Source organism: Copidosoma floridanum, unplaced genomic scaffold (genome assembly GCF_036245765.1).
Source record: "Copidosoma floridanum isolate Cflo_tuat_1 unplaced genomic scaffold, Cflo_Japanese_pri ptg000025l, whole genome shotgun sequence".
Lineage (NCBI taxonomy): Eukaryota > Metazoa > Arthropoda > Insecta > Hymenoptera > Encyrtidae > Copidosoma > Copidosoma floridanum.
Genome location: NW_028321902.1, coordinates 4,722,886 through 4,742,372, shown reverse-complemented (window position 1 = coordinate 4,742,372; position 19,487 = coordinate 4,722,886). Strand labels below are relative to the sequence as shown.

Genomic DNA, 19,487 nt, shown 5'->3' with positions numbered 1-19,487 from the left:
AAACACGTGTGAATCTCGATCGCCCGCAATCCCGATAAAAATTGACCCTCGAATCGACGGATTGATACACGCAACAATAACTCGACTCCCACTACACGTTGTATACCAAAAAAATGCAGATAGCCAGAATCGCGAGATAAATTCTCACGTGTGTATACATCAGTATCGGGTCCATTTATCAATTCCATTTCGAAATCGGCGTCGATTGCGATTTTTTTTTAATTGTTTAAGGCCATCACCCACGCGCAAGCACGCACATATACAAAACGATGCACGTTATCTGTCGGCGGTGCACGTGCAGTAGACCACATTTATACATATAATAAAAATAATCGTTAGTAAGGGCAATCAATCGATTCCTTGCCGATCGCTGATGGGAAAATGATCAACGCGCGGGTCCGCGTTTTCCGCGGCGCGAGGTAGGGAGGGGTAGCGGAAAACTCGGGTGCGGCGAGAGGTCGACAACCTCCGTCCCTTGTACACGCCATATATCTTCCGCCTTCCGATTAATTTTTTTCCAAATATCGGAGGAGAGGCGCGCGTGGGTGTGTGTGTGTGTGTGTGGATTCACGGGGGAGAGCGGCAGACGAGCGCGTGGAAAAGCCCCGGTGTCTTCCGCAACAACTCATCGTCGCCCATCGCTCAAGAAGTTCGCTCTGTTGCATCAGACGATGCATCGTTGTTTATCCCGTTTTCGATTTTATCGGGATTTATGTGTGCGCGCGTCTACTGTTGTTATCATCAATTATAGGGTGGGTGAAATAGTGCCGGGGCTTCATTTGGGTCTCGGGGTGAGGACACAAGGCTAGAAATCACGTGGTTTTGCGTGACTTTTGGTTTCAGCTGTTGGGGCCATTTCAAGTTGATCCAATCTAATTTTTTTACTTTCGCAACTTTTAAAAAGTTTCACGGGCGGTCCAGGGGCTGTTTATTATGTGTCCACTAGGAGGTCTCTGGATTGGCCAAGATTTTTTTTGCGTGGAAACTTATTGGGTTTAATAAAGTGGTCTTGGAGTCGTTTATTTATAGCTCAATCGTTTACGAAAATTTTGAATGGTTATATTTTTTTTCCCCAATAATTTGGTCCTATTTTAAGGGAAAATAGTATTTTTTTAATTTTGTTAAATGCTTTCAAAAGAAATTTTCAAGGGCATGAAATATATATATATTTTTTTTAGTGATCTACAAAAAAAAATGCAAAGAAAAGGTTAAAAAAATCATAATGATAATCTGAGCCAAAAACTCTCGATTTTCTAAATTTTTAAAAATTCGTTGAATCATTTAAAGCAATTGCCTCTTAAACAAATTTTCTTCTTCTCAGTTCATTGCAATCAATAATTCTGATTATACGGGAAAAAACACGTTGGTAAAATCTTGCTTCTGTTTATGGACTCCTGGTGCATACAGAATTAAAAAAAATATCAATTGTTTTACACACGTACTGGACACTGTAGTGTCTACGTATAAATAGTGTATTTTTCCATCCAAAAATGATATAATTTGTTAAAAATGTAATTGTTTAAAGCTGTGAATTAATAATAATACAATAATTTTAGTTTTTTCTTGACGATATGGCCCATTTGAGACAAGAAAAGGTATCTTTTAATTTTTTTTCAAGTACTATCAAATGTGTACGTCATCAAACAATGGTCAACTTCGCAAATTCACAACAAACACATTACAAAATAAATTACAAGATATCCTTTCTTCATAAACCCGACCAAATTAGTTTGAAAAAAAAAAAAAAACTTCAACCAGACCAATTCGGCTTCCACGCAAAAAAAGGAAAAAACAATACGTTGGAGAAAAGCCTTGGTTTCCTCCTAGACCTCCCGGTGCACGCTGAATCATAGCCATCACAGCCCCCCCCCGACTATAGCTGCAGTTTTATTCCGCGCTTTATCGCCACGAGAGCAATCTCGAAATTTTTCTCAAACAAAAACTCCTTGTGTTGCAGTGTATATACACGCGTACATCAAATCGGCGCGGGTTACCCAATCGAGATCGGAGGGGGAAAAAAAAAATAAGAAACTTATTCGCAAAAGAGGATTACGCTTTCGAGCCTATGTATATACATTGGGGAAAAAAAGACTGCTCGAGAGGCGCGAGCAATAGATTTAAAAAAAAAACGCGCGTGGCGTGTGTCAAGTGTGTCAGGCCGATAAACCGGCATCGCCGCACGGGGGTATCAATAAAAACACACACGCACACATACTTTGTGCATACAAAAAGAGAGAGAGAGAGAAGGAGGGAGCCGGTGGTGGGATTTTCGTTGCTAGACAGGCGGTCGCCGCCAAGTGTGTGGACAGTACGGTGCCGCGAATCGGCGACCGCCGATCGGCAGCTCCTTGAACCTCCGCGATTGTGCTCGAATCGTTGTGTCCCTTTTAGATTTTTGTGCACCTGGTATTCGTCAATTCGTCATGCTGGCTAGGCATTTGTTATTTTTGGCGACGCGGCGACCCAGTGAGTAAAAAAATTTTCTTTTTTTTTTGGCTTGAGAAAAATCTTTACCGATCAGGTGTAAGTGCTAATTTACGGTTTTTAATGTCAAATGATCCGTTCGATGACATTCGTAGTAAAAAAACATCAAATGTAAATAAGTAAATAGTTCAAAGTATTGAGAAAAAAAAAAAAAAAAAAAAAATCAATTTTAGACGAGCGAACAGAAACAAAGAGAGTGTACTTTTTATCGAATCGCGTAATTTTCCTATATTTACACAGCACAGGGAATAAAAACGAGCAATTGATGGATAAACTCGCGTTTTCCACATATACATATAATTATCGTCGTCTGACATCCGATTCTTACAAATCACCAGCGCGAGTAGGTATACAAAACTCAGCTTTCCGCTCAACGCGTCTCGCGTAGTGTTAAAAATGTCTCAAGAAATAATTGAATCTCCCGAGGTAAAGCGAAAATATTTATTTATAACTTTATAATTGTTTTTCGTCATTCCGCGGTAATTGATTATTATTATTATTATCATAACCGTACGAGTGGTCAAAAAAACGTACAATCGAACGATTGATTCGCGCAAGAGTCAGCCCGTGATTGTAAAAAAATTGCTGACTCGTGCGCGCATTGTTGTTCTGCACGTTAACATTTATCGCGCCCGATTGTACTGAATGTATAAACATTTCGGCCGCTATTGTAGCGTTTCGCGGATGCAATTGCAATCGAACCTCGAACGGTTCGAACGATTATTCGGGACGAATGGCAGAACCGCGCGTTTAACAAGATTATAGCTATAAATAAGTATTATAATATATATGTACTCTTGTGTGCAATAAGCGTTTCGTGCGAAATTTTACGCGGAATATATATATGTAAATTTTTTTTTTATTCGGTTTGTAATTTTCTACCATGAACGTAGTTAATTTTTTTTTTTTTTATGACTACTTTTATTGAGGATACTTGACAAAATTTTTCTCGTAAAAAAAAGATGAAAAAATTCGAAAAAGCATACACTGAGAGAAAAAAGTAATAAAAATTGTAGAGAAATTCCAACAATAATTACCATTCTTCACAGTAAATTGGATGCAAGTTGGCAGAAAAAAAGGGAAAAATTATTACTATATTAGGATTAACCGATTCTTTTAAGGTTTGTTGTTGCAGCATAGTACTTTTTACTGTTAAAATTAACAATTTTTCCCATTTTTCTTCCAACTTGCATCCGATTAACTGTACAAAATGGTAATTTTTGCTGGAATTTCTCTATAATTTTTATCGTTTCTTTTGTCTCAGTGATAATCAATTCTTTCGAAATACTTGATTCTCATAAACTGTAGCACTGCACTATTTTAATTGGTAAAAATTCACCAAGAGATTTTCTCGTTATCGTAGTTCATAACATTTTCGAAAGAAAGAAAAAAAAGTCATTTTTTTTCAATTGTTCCACAAAATAATTGCGCTCTACCGAGAACCGGAGATCAGCAACTCATGCTTAAAGTTCAATGCTCTCGATACGAGCATCAACGCGTGAGCTTCGCCGATTAACCCACCCAATTTCATAAAAAAAAAAAAGAAAGAAAAAGTTTTTGGCACAGCGTGCATTTGATTGATCCACTGCTATATATATATATATATCCCCTGTTCCACATTTTTCTGCTCCATCGGCAAGCTCTTATCTTATCTCGGAGCCAACCCTAGAGGCTCGTTATTCGAGGGTGGCCATGACCAAAATTAGAACGTGCGCGTAGAAGAAAATACGCGAAAAGTATATACAATCCGCAGATTTGTGATAAGTCTTTTTTTTTTTTTTTTCTGCTTAACGAAGGATTTACGCCTTGTTTGCTACGGTGACCATCGCCTCTGGATTAAAAGTATTCTGACTTCGTTTGCGCGCTTCTTTTGTCTTTTCAGTCGTCATTTGTTTCCATTGAAAGTGTAACATAATTTAGACAATTTGTAAAAAAAAAAAAAAAAACAAAAAAGAAAAGTATTACTATATGCGGTGGAGTTGGAAAAAAAAAAAATAATACGCTTTATAAGGTTGTTAAAAAAATAAATGCAAAATTAGGATAAATCGTGAGTATTAACCCAGTGTTGGTCGCTGTCCTTCTCGCATGTCGAGTTGACCATGACAATAATAATAATAATTGAAAAAAAAAAAAAAAAAAAAAAAAGGAGGGATTAAATGACTGTGTACATTATATAATAATTAACTGTGTATATTTTTCCATCAAGTCTCGCCTCGCGTTGTAAGTTTGGTCTGCGGATGTTGATTAAAATTGTGACTAACATTCAACTAACTTTCACGGAATTTTTCAAGTTTGAAAAATATGTTTTTACAATAGAGCTTGGTTTATGTGCTCCTTTTTTTTTCATTTTAATACTCTCCCTTTTGATGTGAATTTAAAGTGCACCACGCTTTTTTTACGCACATAACAATTTAAACTAATAGGCATCTCATGGACACGTACTTACAACGGGAGGAGGCTAATTGAACTTGCTGTACAGATGTATATGTGTTTTAATATTAAGTTCTTTAATTTTTCACTTGCTTTCTCTTTTTTTTTTTTCTACCTATTTTTTTTCCTGTTTTCATGCATTTTTCAATTGTATAAGTTTACGTAATATAATTTTTTGTTCCCCCTTTTGTACATAGTTATAACGACACATGATTGTTTTACGTTCTGTCACTTATTTTCTCAGCAAAGCGCCATAACATTATCACCAATTACATGTAGTTATTATTTTATTTTTACGATAGTTTTACATTTTTATTTGAAATAAGTTATGTATGTGAATAGCTTTTTTTTTCATTAAAGATAATTAAAAAAAAATAATAATAATAATATTAATAGTATTTGCATTTTGTTATAATTTTATCACAAACATTATTCCTGCACTTTTCATTGACACGTTATCACAAACTGCACATAGCTACTAAGCAGAATGACTAACATTTTTGTCTTCAAATAAAATTATTCAATTTTTACGAAGCCAAGCACTGGAGCCTACAATTTTTTAACGCACCCGTGAAATTTTATAATTTAATTTCATACAATATAAAAAAAAACAAAAAAAAAAAACATTTCACTTAGCACCTAGAAAATTTTGCACTTTGATCTGTGTGATTTGATTTTTGTGTGTGTGTCACTCGTGCATTGATCAAGTAAAAAATACATAGATGTACAATTAAAAAAAAAAAAAAACAAATAAATAATTGTATACTCAATCTGGTGCACTTACATCACGCAAGTGCGGCACTGCCACATAGTACATGTGTATATATATATTATATATAACTTTCATCTTTCATATAGTTGCATACCATATTATGCACGGTGAGTACATTTTTTTTTTCTCTCATTTCATGCACGTATACAAAAATATTCAGATCGGATTTCGAAAAATCAAACAAACGTTCATAAATAAATTCGATCAATTTTCGAAATCAGATCGAATAATAATTATAATGTTTAGTTGTAAAAAAATGTGTAACCCGTAGATGGATATTTGCGTAATATGACTGCTTTCGTAATTTTTGGGCATTTGAGCATGGCACCACAATTTTATCATCTGTATTGCTAACCATATTAAAACTACTAACAAAAATCTCTCTTTGATAAAGTAAAAAAAAAAAAAAAAAAAAAACAATTTCGATTAACCCTCCTTGAATAACAACACATAGCGCAACGAAATAGAGCCTCGATTTTCCATCCAAATGAGGTTCAAAGCGACGACTAAAATCGCAAATCAAAGTTTATTTGAAAAAAAAAAAAAAGAAAAAAAGAAAAAAAACTTGATAAAGCGTATATCTAAATTCTAAGTAATAATTAATAACGATGCCGATCGTAATCCATTAGAAACGATCTTTCTCCGAAAAATGTAATTGTAAATATCTATATATTTGCGATTAATTTTTCTCACAGTTTCCCAATAATTCGCTTAATACAGTATACTAATTGACTATTCGAGGTATATAGAGTTTGTTCTCTCCTATACATTAGCAGTAATCGATTACGATCGGCGTCACTGTAACGATCGCAAAAAAAAGGATTTACTTGAAAAAAAAAAAAAAAAAAAAAAAAAAAAAAAAAAAAATTTATATTCCCGATGTGTTGCAGAAAAAGCGTTGCCAACGATGCAGCCGACCGAGCCGGTCTCGACCTCGGCGTGTCCTCAAAAACAGCCCCAGCGTGTCCAGCCTCCGCCTTACGTGGGTCCGCCACAAGTTCAGAAATCCCACAAGGATCCCTACCCCTACCAGGTGGTCTACAACAACAATCCCCAGTTCCAGCAACAGCACCGCATCAGCAACAACCCCCAGACGCAGATGCGACCTGGTGGTGGTCCCCCTTCATCCAACAACCAACAACAACAATATCACCATCAACTCCACCACCACCATCACCAGCAACAACAGCAGCATTCAATGGTCCATCACGTGATAGATCCCTACCAGCAGCTCATCCTAGAGAGGAACAGCCTTTACCATCACCACCACCACCAGCAGCAACAGCAGCCCTACTCGCACTACACGGAGAACCAAAAGATGTACGCCCACCAGCTGCACCATCCGATCCGTCAGGCGTACGAGAAGAGCCAGCAGCACTTTTACACCCTGCCAAACCGGAGATCGCACCGGGAGGTGGCAGTCGAGCCACCCAGGAGCATCACTCCCGACATAACCCGGGGCTTGGCCAGGGCACCGCTGAACGCCGTCCACCTGCTCGCCAGACAGGGACAAAAGTCCAGTTCAGCCGAAAAACTCGTGTCGCACTACCACGGACAAGCTGGGCACAACTGCCCGATCGACCAGACTTGCGGAAAGAGCGCGGAACAGCAGAGGCCCGTCGCCCCGGTGGACGTGAAAAATCGGTAAGGATAATCGCTCGCATAAAACTTTGAAACAATAAAACAACCCCACTCACTGATCGCGTATGTTGCAGGTTCGCTTCACCAGTCGGCCTGTCAGCCCTGGGCTACCGGCTCTTCGCCTCTCCGATCCAGGACAGTCCGAAGCACCCGCCGATCTCGCCGATCGGCCCGGAGCACTCCAACGGCTTCAAATCCTCGACGCCGACCAGCCGAGCCCAGCCCAGCGTCGCCGAGCGACTGGCACTGTCGGCCCAGAGATGCGCCTCGCCGAACCCCGCCCTCATGCACGCCGGCTCGGATTCCGGCAGGAGCACACCCACCAACATCATGCTGTCGCCCATCAAGAGCTCCATGTCCAACGAGGAGCTCTTCGCGGCCATACACAAGTCCAAGAGGCGCTTGAACATCAGGGACGAGCCCGAGAGTCTGTCGCCCGCAGGTTCGGTCGCGTCGCTGTCCAAGGGCCAACAGGCCATCGGCACGAGGCACAGCTGGAGCCCCGAGTCGCAGAAAACCCCCGAGGTACGTGCACACACCTAAAAGCCTCACGTAAAACAGAGACGCGTGTTTCATCATTTGGTTGTCGTTACAGATTCCCAAGAGCGTGCTGTCGCCGTCGGCAACGTCCCGCATGGATTTCAAGCGGCTCTTGCTGCAGCAGAGCATCAAATCGGGGCCAAACCGGGTCTCAGCTGCCGAGCAGCTCAAGCTCTCCCGCCAACAGAGCCACGACTCTCAGCAGCAGCAACAGCAGTCGCCGTCCAGTCAAAAGTCTAGCCAGCCCTTGGCCAAAGTTCTCAGTCCTCGTTCGGCTTGGAGGTTCCAGACGCCCCGGACGGACGTTCTCTCGTCGACGATCATCGAGGACACGGCTGCCGAGGAGAAGGCCATGAAACCCTCCCCGGAAACTCCCGCCCCGGCCACCTGCTTCCCACCGGTCGCCTCGACGAGGAGACAGCTGGACATGTCCGGCGAGAGCGCGCGCGGCTCGAGGAACCTCGAGGAGTTGAGGAACGCGATCAACAAGAGCCAGAGGTCGCTGGAGAAGAGCGAGAAGGAGCTGGAGAACAGGCTGCAAGCCATCGATCTTGACGGCAGTGGCACGGCCACCAAGGTCCAGAGCGACAACAGCGACGCGGAGAATCCGATAAAGGCCATAGAGAGCCGGCGAATGAGCAATCAATTGGCCAGGGCGCAGTTCCTCGCGAGCTCGGGGCCCACGAGTTCGCCAAACGCGCACAAGGACATGTTCAACCGGAGATTCCGAGCGAGGTCCGAGTCGCCGCAACAGAGCGCTCAGCGAAGCGGTGACCCTGGCAATCGGAGCTTTGGCAGCGCGTCGACGGCGACGATCACGCAAATCGACCCGGGCCCTGTGACGCGTAGTCCTAGCGCTCCAACCCTTGAGACTGCCCTTTAACTTTCCTTTTTTTTCCCCCCTCCCCCGCGTTTTTACACTTACGTCGGCTTACCTCGAATCGATCTTCCTCGAGGTGGCGATTGTTTTTCCTCTTTTCATTTGTACGCATGGGTTTTGTATCTTTTGTACATGTAAAATAGACCGTAATCAAGTGAAGAAAGAGATTTTTTTTTTTTTTTTTTTTTTTTATGTATCGAAAAACAATAATAAAGCGTAAAGAAGGCGTGACGATGTTCGTTTAGTATTTTTAAAGCAGCATGGATTTTTATGGATAAGCATTTCTTTTTTTTAACATTTGTGAAATTTTGCCTAAAATTATACCGAACTGATGAACGTGTCATCACGCACTGGATGAATTTCGTGAAAATATTTGTCACAAGAAACTTCGATTGGTATTTTTTTTATTAAGTTTATTTTTGACTTATTGTTTTTTTATTTATTTTTTTTTCAGTTCTACGCAATTCAAGTAGATTTTGTAAATATAGAGTACAAGTGACAAAAATTTACTAAGTTTTATAAACACATACTTTTTTTATGGATACCTGATTTATGATTCCTTATTTCACGTCACCATTTGTAGTATACTTGAAATGTCCAAGAATCATCAAACAATTGGAAAATTTTGCATACCAGTGAAAAAAAACATTTTTTCATCTTCTTTAACAAAAAAAAAAAAAAAAACAAATAGTGTACGCCACTGTAACGTGTATACGTTTTTATACATATATAAAGCTTGCTGCTAGTCTAGTCCGGGTAGATAAAATTTTTGGCAGAAGTCAAGTACTTTTGATTTGAAAAAAAAACTCTGCCAAAGAGCCCTCATCAAAAGATTGAAGCATCAAAATTTTCTCATCGCTAGTTTACATCTATTATAAATGTAACCAATGATTCAGAAATCGCACTATGTAGATAATTTGTTGACGCAAAGGAAAAAGGAGACGTTGATGAATTTTGCTTATATATGAACTATAGGCATCGCGAGTCTTGCAAAAGATGCTTGAAAACAAGAAAAATTTTTATATATAGATAGATATATATATACACACGAAATGCTGAATAAAATTTATATATTAGAGAACTTTTATAAGTACGTAAATCAACAGAGTTGCCTTAAATCAATTATTTAAAAGAAAAAAAAGAAGCTGTAGTCAATATATATTTAAGCTTTCGAACGAACTTTACACACAAATAAAGATGTATATTTTACATCCTTTTTGTACTTTTTCATAATAATCTTTTCTAAATTTTTGAATATTGTAAAGTTATACATTATGTAGAGCTTAAGCTAATACAAACATTTTGTACTTTAATGAGAATAAACGAAAGAAATCAAATGGATCGCAGTTTTTTTTTCTATTACCTTTGACTATTAGTTCAATTTTTAAACATACATATATCTGTAATTTTTATTTTACATACTCAGTCGATAACAAAAGTATGCTAAAAAACTATTTTACCATTGACCGCAGCCATTGTTGCCGGTGTCCGATGGTCCGACCGCATGATAAGAACGCCGCATCAGCGATAGTACAGGCAGAATAACTTTTATTTCAAAGGAATTGCCAATGCTGGTTTTATTGTTGAACTAATCATAAAAAAATTCGCTCTTTCAATTAAACTTAAATGTAATGCAGTCTTCTTTGGTCATAATTCCGAAAAAAATGTAAAATAAGTTGCGAAATTATATAACCTTCAAACAATTGATGTATAAAGTCAGGACACTGAAAAAGAAAATAATGATTCTTGTTTGACGTTGTACTTAGTTATTGCAAATGTGCAGTGTTATTTTGCCATTGATTACCAACAGAGTTTTAGGTCGTCGCGTTCGGACATTCGAAGATTTGAACCAAAAATGAGCTGGCAAGGAACAAGTGGACAACTTTGGCTCTGTCGGTAATAAATTGCAAATTGACATATACAACATAATATATATCATTGATTTTGCAACAACTACAGCATCAAATTCGACCGAACAAAGGTCATCGTCTTCGTTTTCGGCTTTCTGAGTTTTGTATATACGTATATTACTGTATGGGTCCTCATTTGTAGGCAAGAATATAATTTAGCAACAATTATTATGCTTTTTTGGGAATAAGGGCCAAAAAATGTATTGCATTTTAGTTCGATCGAAAGAGCGAATTTTTTTACGTTGAATTCAACAAAAAATCGGCATTTTTACTTAGTTGGGAAATCACGGTGATTTTCAAATAAGAAAACTCTTTTGGACAGAAGTAGAATTTTCAGTTTTTCAGGGGCCGTACCGTATAATTTGTTTTTGCTTCGCGGGCCTTATACGTTTACAGAAAAATAGTTAAGTATACATGATCCGGCCCCAGGTCAGATGCATCATCTCTACATCAACTAACTTATTACTTACTACGCCGCAGCCATCGGGGGGGCGCGCAAATAATATATTTTTGCAGTAGTGTATCCCACCTATATATATTCCACACCATCGGTGCGTAGTCGTCTTCGTTTGTCGACGTGTGTAGTCGGTTTTAAACGGCCCTTCTTTCTACTCCAAAACGCCGATTCCCGACATTTTTCACTCTTCATTATCTAATTCCTGAATCCGTGTCTCCTTTAAGGAGACAACAAGCGGCCACCAAACTGGATAAAATGACTGCCCACGACCAAATGCGGGCTATGCTCGATCAACTCATGGGTACCGGACGGAACGGTAAGCGATCGTTTTCTTTCTTACTCATAAGACTCCTAAGTACGTTTTTTTCGTTTCTCCGTTTCAATGGACACGCGTTTCCTTTGTTGATACTTACCCCGATCATCAAATTTAATCCATGTTGGGAGTGGGTTGTGGGCGATAGAGTGTGCAAAAAAAAATAAAATGGATGGCTTGTTGCCGCCGCTGTAGGACTAGAAGCTTATCCTCCATCTCTCTTTGACTCATCTGTATACCTTTACGTTGCAGTGTCGCACTCGTGCTCATATATTAACAATTGTTATTAAAAACATGTACCTATATACGTAGTGGCCACGTAAAGCTCATCTTCGAGAGTAGCCGTATCGATTTTCCTCGGCTGCTCTTGGATCCCACGCTCTCTCTTGTGTGCACATTCTTTCTCTTTCTATTTTCTTATCTCTATACATCCCATGCATCTCAATGCCTACATTTTGCCTGGGTAGGGCGTGGAATTTACACTAGCTGCTTTTTTTAACACGCTCTTACAATCTGCGTGTTTGGATGTATCTCATAAGTATGCTAACTGAAATAATGTCAATTAGGGGTACTCACGTTGCACACTTACCACTGTTAACCAACAGGTCATTGTACTACTTTATTTTTGTTTCAACTTTTAACAAAATTTGCTTATAATAATTACCAAGTACATATTATAGTAAAATATTGAGAATTTTACGTTTCTTTTTTGTAATTGTCTGACCAATGACCTAAAAGGATTGAATTTCTTGGGTCAAATATCTTGCACTTGTAAGCAATCAGGCTATAATGTTTCACTGAAAGTGGATCTTGTTTGTTGTTATTATTATTTTATTGTTTTCATTTTTCAGGTGAAAACAACAAATTTCAAGTGAAATACTCGGATCCAAAAGTGTGCAAGAGTTTTCTGTTGGCCTGCTGTCCACATGAAATACTTTCATCAACAGTAAGTAAATTTAATCATCAAATTAATACAAAAAATCATGTTTTCTCTTGGTATGCTCATACTTTTTGAAACTCAAATTTGATTAATAATTTTTTGCACTGAATAAGTGTTTTCTTGAACTTTATTACATTTTTTTTAAATATAGCTACAAATTTGCGATATTTATGCATTTTACAATTTAAAATCCATGTTGTTGTTAAAACAATATTTGGAGTGTTATTGTACAATTTTGCAATTGTGTTTTTTTTTTTTTTTCTTTCTATTTTTAAAATCAGCAAAAGGTAATTATTATTTTTATGAAATAACAAACTTTTTCTTAAAAAGTTGCAAAATTTGAAAAATATCAACGTAGTTAACTGCTATTTAGTTCCTTTGGTTAAATGAACAGTCACTTAACTTATTCTGAACTGCTAATCGGCAGTTCTCTATTTCCAGAATGTCTGGAAAAGCAATTGCAATCCAGTTGTATGCAATACACTGTTGAATAATTTACTGTTCATAGATGTTGAATAAAGGTCGCGTTACGCCTGTAAGTACTAAAAAATTAGCTAACAAAATATAAAAAGGATGTATGTATTATCTACAATTGATTCTAACTTAACAACATTATTTAACAAAGTTTTGAAATAAAATTTATAAGCTTTAGGTAACATAATGAATTCTTTTGATTAGTCATTGCATTGCTATGTATGCAATACTTCTTTATTTTTATTTAAAGAAAATATTTAACTGTTTACTCAATTTCTTTAGTTGCTCTCTAATAAGTATTCTAATTTAATAGTATGTGACTAATTCCAAATTTTTTTTCAAATTGATGCAAGACATATTTTAAGAACATTATTTCCAAAAGTTGATAAATTTTACTGTCAAAAATATTACGAAAGTGAATTAAAAACATGAATTGATAATGTTGATATTGCTTGACAAGATCATCTTGGCTACTCCGCCTAATTTTGCGCGGGTCTCGCACTTTGTCGAAAATCCCAAGACGTGATACACATGCGTCAAACAATCGTCCTGTATCGTACATTTTTGGTGAGTAGACACCTCCATAAAGAGAAAAGATTTTTGACCGAAAGATTAGTATGAAATTATGTTATGCTTGCACATTTATATAATAATTAGTCCGGAAGAAGAAAAACAAAACTTGTCGAGACTTTGAAATTCCTGTGAGTATGAATGTCTAGAAAAGAAAGAAAGAAATATACCTTTTTTTTTGCTCGCAGAAAGGTGTGACAAGAAAGCACTGACTGTAAGTAAACTATTGTCAATTGCCAAACAATTGTTTGATTTTGTTTGGGTTATCCTTGTCCAGTTTTTTTTGTTTTTTTCTTCTTTTTTTTTTTTTCAATGTGATTATTAACTATTATTAAATGCAGTATACACTTATTTTTCTAATTGCTTTTATTATCTTTCTTTATTCATGTGATTGACGGGCCAAAGAACCATTCACACTGCTTTGTTAAAATTAATTTTTGGAAAACCCAAATAAAAACACAATAAAACAATTTGTATATCATTCGCGAAATACGTACTTTTTTTTTATAATCAGTGTTTTCTCATTATTCTGCCTTATCACTCATTTAACCGTATTCTATTCTTAGTAGGTATTCTCCAGATTGTTCAATAAACCTGTAAAATTCAAACTTATTCTGCATGATGCGTGTAATACTTTTCTGCCTTTAATTTAGTTTTAAAAAAAAAGGCTCTTGATGGAATTTGTTAATCATCATCTCTTCTGTCTTTTTTATTCTTTCTTTAACAAACATTTTTTCTTTTGATTTTTTATTAGTTGGATTTTTGTTATATCATTACAGACACCGCGTCCGTAATAACAATTTGGCAATTGACAAAAAATTAAATCGACAAAATAGGCAAGCTCACAGAAAAAGGGAAATTGGCTCGATGGATAAAAGACAGCGAAGGTGTTTTTCATCGTACGTATAAAAAAAGAATCTAAAATTTTATTTGAAAATCATATGATTTATTGAAAAATCATCGGTCATAATAAGAGTGTTTTAAAGAAGAAAAAAAAATTGCTCGTTTAAATTAATAGTTTGAATTAATTTAAAACATTGTGAAAAATTAAGGTTTTGTGCTGGTTTCATAGCATCGTTGATCCATCGCAAACGGTGGTCAGGCGGGAGAGGTGTTGCCACTCTGTAAGTCAAATTACCAAAATATCTCTATCTATAGAACGTTTATTATTGTCTTAATTATCATTACTCTTTATTTGTTTTACCTAATTTCTAATAAAAACAAAAATAAACAAAATACTCGTTCGATTCTCTCTTCAATTGAGCACAATAAATAGTATTGATGAACGATGTTAAGTTCATGAATAAAAACGATGCAGCAAGTTTGTCTTCTCATGAGATTAGCTCCTATATATATATTCCTGTAGGTGAAATCTCTCAATGTATAGAATTAAGTCCAACCATTACCTCCAGGGCAACACAGCAGCCTTCTTAAAGCTCTTCTTCGTAGGCATTTATTACATTGATGTGGGAAGAGACTTTTGTGCCGAAGACGCATTGCTTTTGTAAGTCTGAACAATAAACCAAAACTTTATTCTTAAAAAAAAAAATAATAATAAATAAAAACAAAAAAACGGTTCCCAAAAAAAATTGTCAAACATTTACTTATTATGTATATCAAAATCAAGTTTTGTTTTCAGCATTACCTGTTCTGCCTTCAAAGTTTAGGTGTACATCATTTCAATAGATTCTTCAGCACTAAACGATTTATATTCAATTTTTTTTTTTTCTTTTTTTTTTTCACTCACATTACACACGTTAACATATTATACCTATTGCATTTGTGACATTTCACTATTCGGATGATGTTCTACCTTTACTTGAAATATGCAAATGAATGATAATAAAGGTGCAAACAAACAACTTTTTGCCCTGATCAATCGAGTTTTACACGTAGTGGGTGGCCTTGCCAAAAATTGACTTTATATATCGACATTGTGTACTTTTTCAATAATAATGATTTATTTATAATTACATATATATATGACTTATATCAATGAATATACATACCGAGAAAATAAATAAAAAAATTCGAGGGTCACGCCTCGACTAAAGCATATGATACCAAAAATGTTAATTAACGAGTACTATTTGCAAATCGCAGCGCATGGACTTGGGAGAATGCCCGCAAATTCACGATCTGGCCCTTCGGGCCGACTACGAAGCAGCGCAGAAGAAAAAGGACCACTTTTATGACATCGACGTGAGTATTTTACAAATCTCATACTCGTAAACTTACAAACAATCCTCGTGTATTAATATTAATATGGTTTTTTTTTAATTTGCAGGCAATGGAGCACCTGCAGAGCTTCATAGCAGACTGCGATCGTCGAACAGAGCAAGCTAAGCAAAGGCTCGCCGAAACGCAAGAGGAACTGAGCGCTGAAGTCGCTGCTAAAGCCAACAACGTAAAAAAAAAAAATTTTAATACATGAACAAATTGTCACAAAATACACATCAGAGCACGTGTAAAATTGATTATGCTGTTACAGGTTCACGTTCTGGCCGAGGAGATCGGTAAGAAATTAGCCAAAGCCGAGCAGCTGGGTGAGGAGGGTTTCGTCGAAGAGTCGATGAAGTTGATGGGAGAGATCGACGAGTTGCGTAAAAAAAAGAACGAAGCCGAGCAAGAATACCGAAACAGCATGCCCGCTTCTTCGTACCAACAACAAAAGCTCCGCGTATGCGAGGTCTGCAGCGCCTATCTAGGTATTCACGACAATGACCGCCGACTGGCCGATCACTTTGGTGGCAAGCTCCATCTGGGTTTCATCAAGATCCGAGAGAAACTCTTCGACCTTGAAAAGACCATGGAGGAGCGCAGACGCCAGAAGCGCGAGGCTATGGACAAAGAACGCTCGGGCAGCCGGCAACGAAGCCGCAGCCGTGAACGAAGCCGCGAACGTGGTGGCTATCGTGATCGCAGCGGCAGGGACAGGGAACGTGAACGCGAACGTGACCGTGACCGTGACCGTGACCGTGATCACTATCGCGACAGGCGCGATAAAGACAGAAGGCGCTCAAGGTCAAGGAGTCGCAGTCGAAGCAAGAAGTAAGATTTTGTTGTATTTTTTTTTTTTTAATTATAGTTAACGCGTTCGTATGATGAAACGAAGGCCGAACTGAGATTCGATTGGAAGGTCGATCGATTCTTCGTGAGTCTCCTTTCCTCTTGGACTCTGATCTTTCAGCCGAAGCGATAGTTGCTGACGGATTGTGATTTTTTCACCAGCCATATGATTTAAATGTAAAATGCAAGTAGCGTTCAAGCACGGTCGATTTTGTTTATTTTTGCAGGTCTCGCCGTTCACGCAGTAGCAGCCGAGACAGAAGATCTCGTTCTCGTCGTAGTGGATCCAACGATCGCAGGAAGTAGAGAATTCATTTCGTTCCCGATAACACGTGTACAGCTCCGTGAACTGGGCACCCGGCATTGTTTAAGTGAATAAATAAAATATTTAACGAATTGTGTCTTATTTGCGCTTTTTATATTCGCTTGAAACACATTTGTGCGTCTTTTTGTTTTTGTTTAATTAAATGATTAAATCCGGTGGCTCAAATTTTTTCATTTGCATTTTGAACTATGAAAAACATTATTTCAGGCATCTTTAACTTTCTCATTAAATTGCGCTTCATTTGTTCTTTCGATTTAGCTTTTTGTTCTATCGAAATGATTAATATTTCGCAAGATATTATAAAAACAGGTTTATACAAATATAAATAATAAATATAATTCTGCGCATTCACGCTCCACTCATCATCTGCTCAATCACTCCAGAGAGTCCACCGTCCAGCCCAGTCCTCCGTCCAATCTTTAAATCCTAACACGCTTATTTATATATACATATATGTAGCATCGACTCCGAAAACAAAAGGCTAAACAAAACCTCAATTTAGTCTGCATGCTTACCTATGTTATTTAATAAAAATTTGCCAGATCAGTGATTGAGTTAGCAGGAAATGATGTTCGAGAGGAAAAGCATGGGATCATTCCTCCTCACCTTCAACTTGCTATTTGCAACAACGAAACATTGAATAAGTTGCTACCTGGACTTACTATTGCTCATCATGATGTTTTGCTCAAGATTCAGGCTGTTCTTTTACCCAAGAAGACAGAAAAAAAGATTAAGCTACTTTTAATCACTGTGGTCTGCTTTTGCAATTGATAGCAAGGCTACGACAGATATGATGATGGAAAGTGGAAAGGTAAGAATTATCTCAACGACAAATGTATTCTAATGAGGTCATTACTATTTATTGCTCCAATATCTAACATTAATAATTTCACAATAAATAGAATGTAGTTTATTATCAATATTATTCAAAAATCTGTACGATTGATTGTTATGATCAATGTAACTTATATTTTCTCCTTGGCCCTTCCAGTTTTCTCTAAAATTAAGAAAAGAATTACTTACATCTTGGACTTGTTGATTTGAAGCACAGAAAGAAGAAAGTGTTAAATTTTCAATAATGTTGCGACTTTTTTGAATTTGTTTTGTTAATAATTCTGTGTGTTGTAAAATAAAATTCTCAACGAGCAATAAATCACTGTTGTTTGATAAATTCATGTAATCGCGTATTGCCATAAAATTTTGTTCGTAAACATTTGAAGTCCAACGTTTTTCATCATTTAATAAGCTACTCCATATGGGAAAAAAAGTTAAAAAATTTATCTGATGTTCTAGTAATATTTTGTTTTCGTAAGGATTCAAATCATTTTCTAAATGTTTATAAAATCTATTTGTCATGGTCAAGCAAATGTTTTTAAAATACTTACAGATTTCATTATCATTTTTATATTTTTGAAACTCACTCATAATTTTTGAACACTCAAAATTATCCTTTACATAATATTCAAGATGTATTTTGTTGTACTTTTCAAACTTATAAATTATATTAGAAAAATCATCTTTTGTAATGTCAACCATTAATTGGTCTCGTGCTTCTTCAAATTCTCTGTCACGATTATTTTTATTTAAAACTACAATGAAATTTTTAGCGAATGCTAAAAATTTTTCAAAGTTTGTGGTTGTAATCAAAAAAATAAAACATTCGAGACAAAATTCATATATTGCATTTGAATCAACATCTATAGTTTCATGAAGTAAATTTTTTAAGAAACCAAACAACAAAAGTTGGTCAAGATTTACATAACAAGCTGGCAGATTAATGTTCTCTGTAATTAAATGCTTTTACCGTCTTATACAATAATCTTCTAAGCTACACTGATTGAAAGCCAAAGTAGCTGATTCTAACAATACACGAAAAGGAATAGTGCAAAAAGAACGGGGAGTAGGTACATGTTTCAAAATTTCACATAAAAAATAAAAAACGAATTCTTTGTTTGTTCTTTCGGTAATCATCTGAGCAAATGGAATTGTTTCGTTATTAATCATACTAAACAGAACAAACGGCACTAAATTCTTACTATCATTGTTTTAAAAACTCGTGCTTTCTGTACAAAGATATCAGAAACCCCTAAACGTATGGGTACTCCAATAGACTTAACTTCTTTGAATAAATCCATTTGATCAGGAAACCAGTGTAATATATGAAAAGGTTTAGCTCCTCCCTGTTGTTGCGGTCCAATAAAAACCAATAAAATTTTACAATGGGATTTTTCTATTAGTTTCTTATCGGTATTTGCACCCGTAAATCCAAATAAAATCCGAAATGGTTAAAAATAGATTTTCTATATCATTTATTATAACTAGGACATGATTGAACAAAAATAAATTGACAAATTTATGTCCTACCATCCGGATGGTAACATCAAAACGGGGGGATTAGAGTATTTTATATGTAAATTGAAAGAAAAGTTAGTTATTAATTTTTATTAGAATTTTGTAAAAAATACTTTAGTCCCCCCGTTTTGGTGTTACCATCCGGATGGTATGACATAAATTTGTCAATTTATTTTTGTTCAATCATGTCCTAGTTATAATAAATGATATAGAAAATCTATTTTTGACAATTTCGGATTTTATTTGGATTTACGGGTGCAAATACCGATAACAAACCAATAGAAAAATCCTATGGTAAAATCAATGAATTTTTTATTGGTTTTTATTGGA

The 19,487-nt window shown here is 36.6% G+C and overlaps 2 protein-coding genes across 10 annotated transcripts in view; both read left to right on the top strand.

Moving 5' to 3' along the window:
* Positions 1-8,758, top strand: part of gukh (NHS actin remodeling regulator GUK-holder) — a 75,986-nt gene extending 67,228 nt beyond the window's left edge. The window contains exons 11-13 of the mRNA XM_089595513.1: positions 6,577-7,330; positions 7,402-7,852; positions 7,923-8,758. Of these exons, the coding sequence (XP_089451639.1) occupies positions 6,577-7,330; positions 7,402-7,852; positions 7,923-8,750 (2,033 nt within the window). The 3' untranslated portion in view covers positions 8,751-8,758. The remainder of the gene's footprint in view (positions 1-6,576; positions 7,331-7,401; positions 7,853-7,922) is intronic.
* Positions 8,759-11,157: 2,399 nt separating this feature from the next.
* LOC106638697 (putative RNA-binding protein Alsin2) lies at positions 11,158-17,057 on the top strand. 9 transcript variants are annotated; one of them, XM_089595135.1, is made up of 9 exons: positions 12,310-12,373; positions 12,795-12,902; positions 13,302-13,408; positions 13,600-13,625; positions 14,191-14,915; positions 15,515-15,613; positions 15,699-15,818; positions 15,903-16,462; positions 16,708-17,057. In XM_089595135.1, the coding sequence occupies exons 6-9, from the start codon at positions 15,518-15,520 to the stop codon at positions 16,784-16,786; spliced, it is 855 nt and encodes a 284-aa protein (XP_089451261.1). In that variant the 5' UTR covers positions 12,310-12,373; positions 12,795-12,902; positions 13,302-13,408; positions 13,600-13,625; positions 14,191-14,915; positions 15,515-15,517; the 3' UTR covers positions 16,787-17,057. The 9 variants fall into 9 exon arrangements, with proteins under 9 accessions (XP_014207493.2, XP_089451261.1, XP_089451263.1 ...); XM_089595137.1 differs by having other exon boundaries at positions 13,302-13,625; positions 14,191-14,535; positions 14,778-14,915; XM_089595138.1 differs by lacking the exon at positions 13,600-13,625 and having other exon boundaries at positions 14,484-14,915.
* Positions 17,058-19,487: the final 2,430 nt, after the last annotated feature.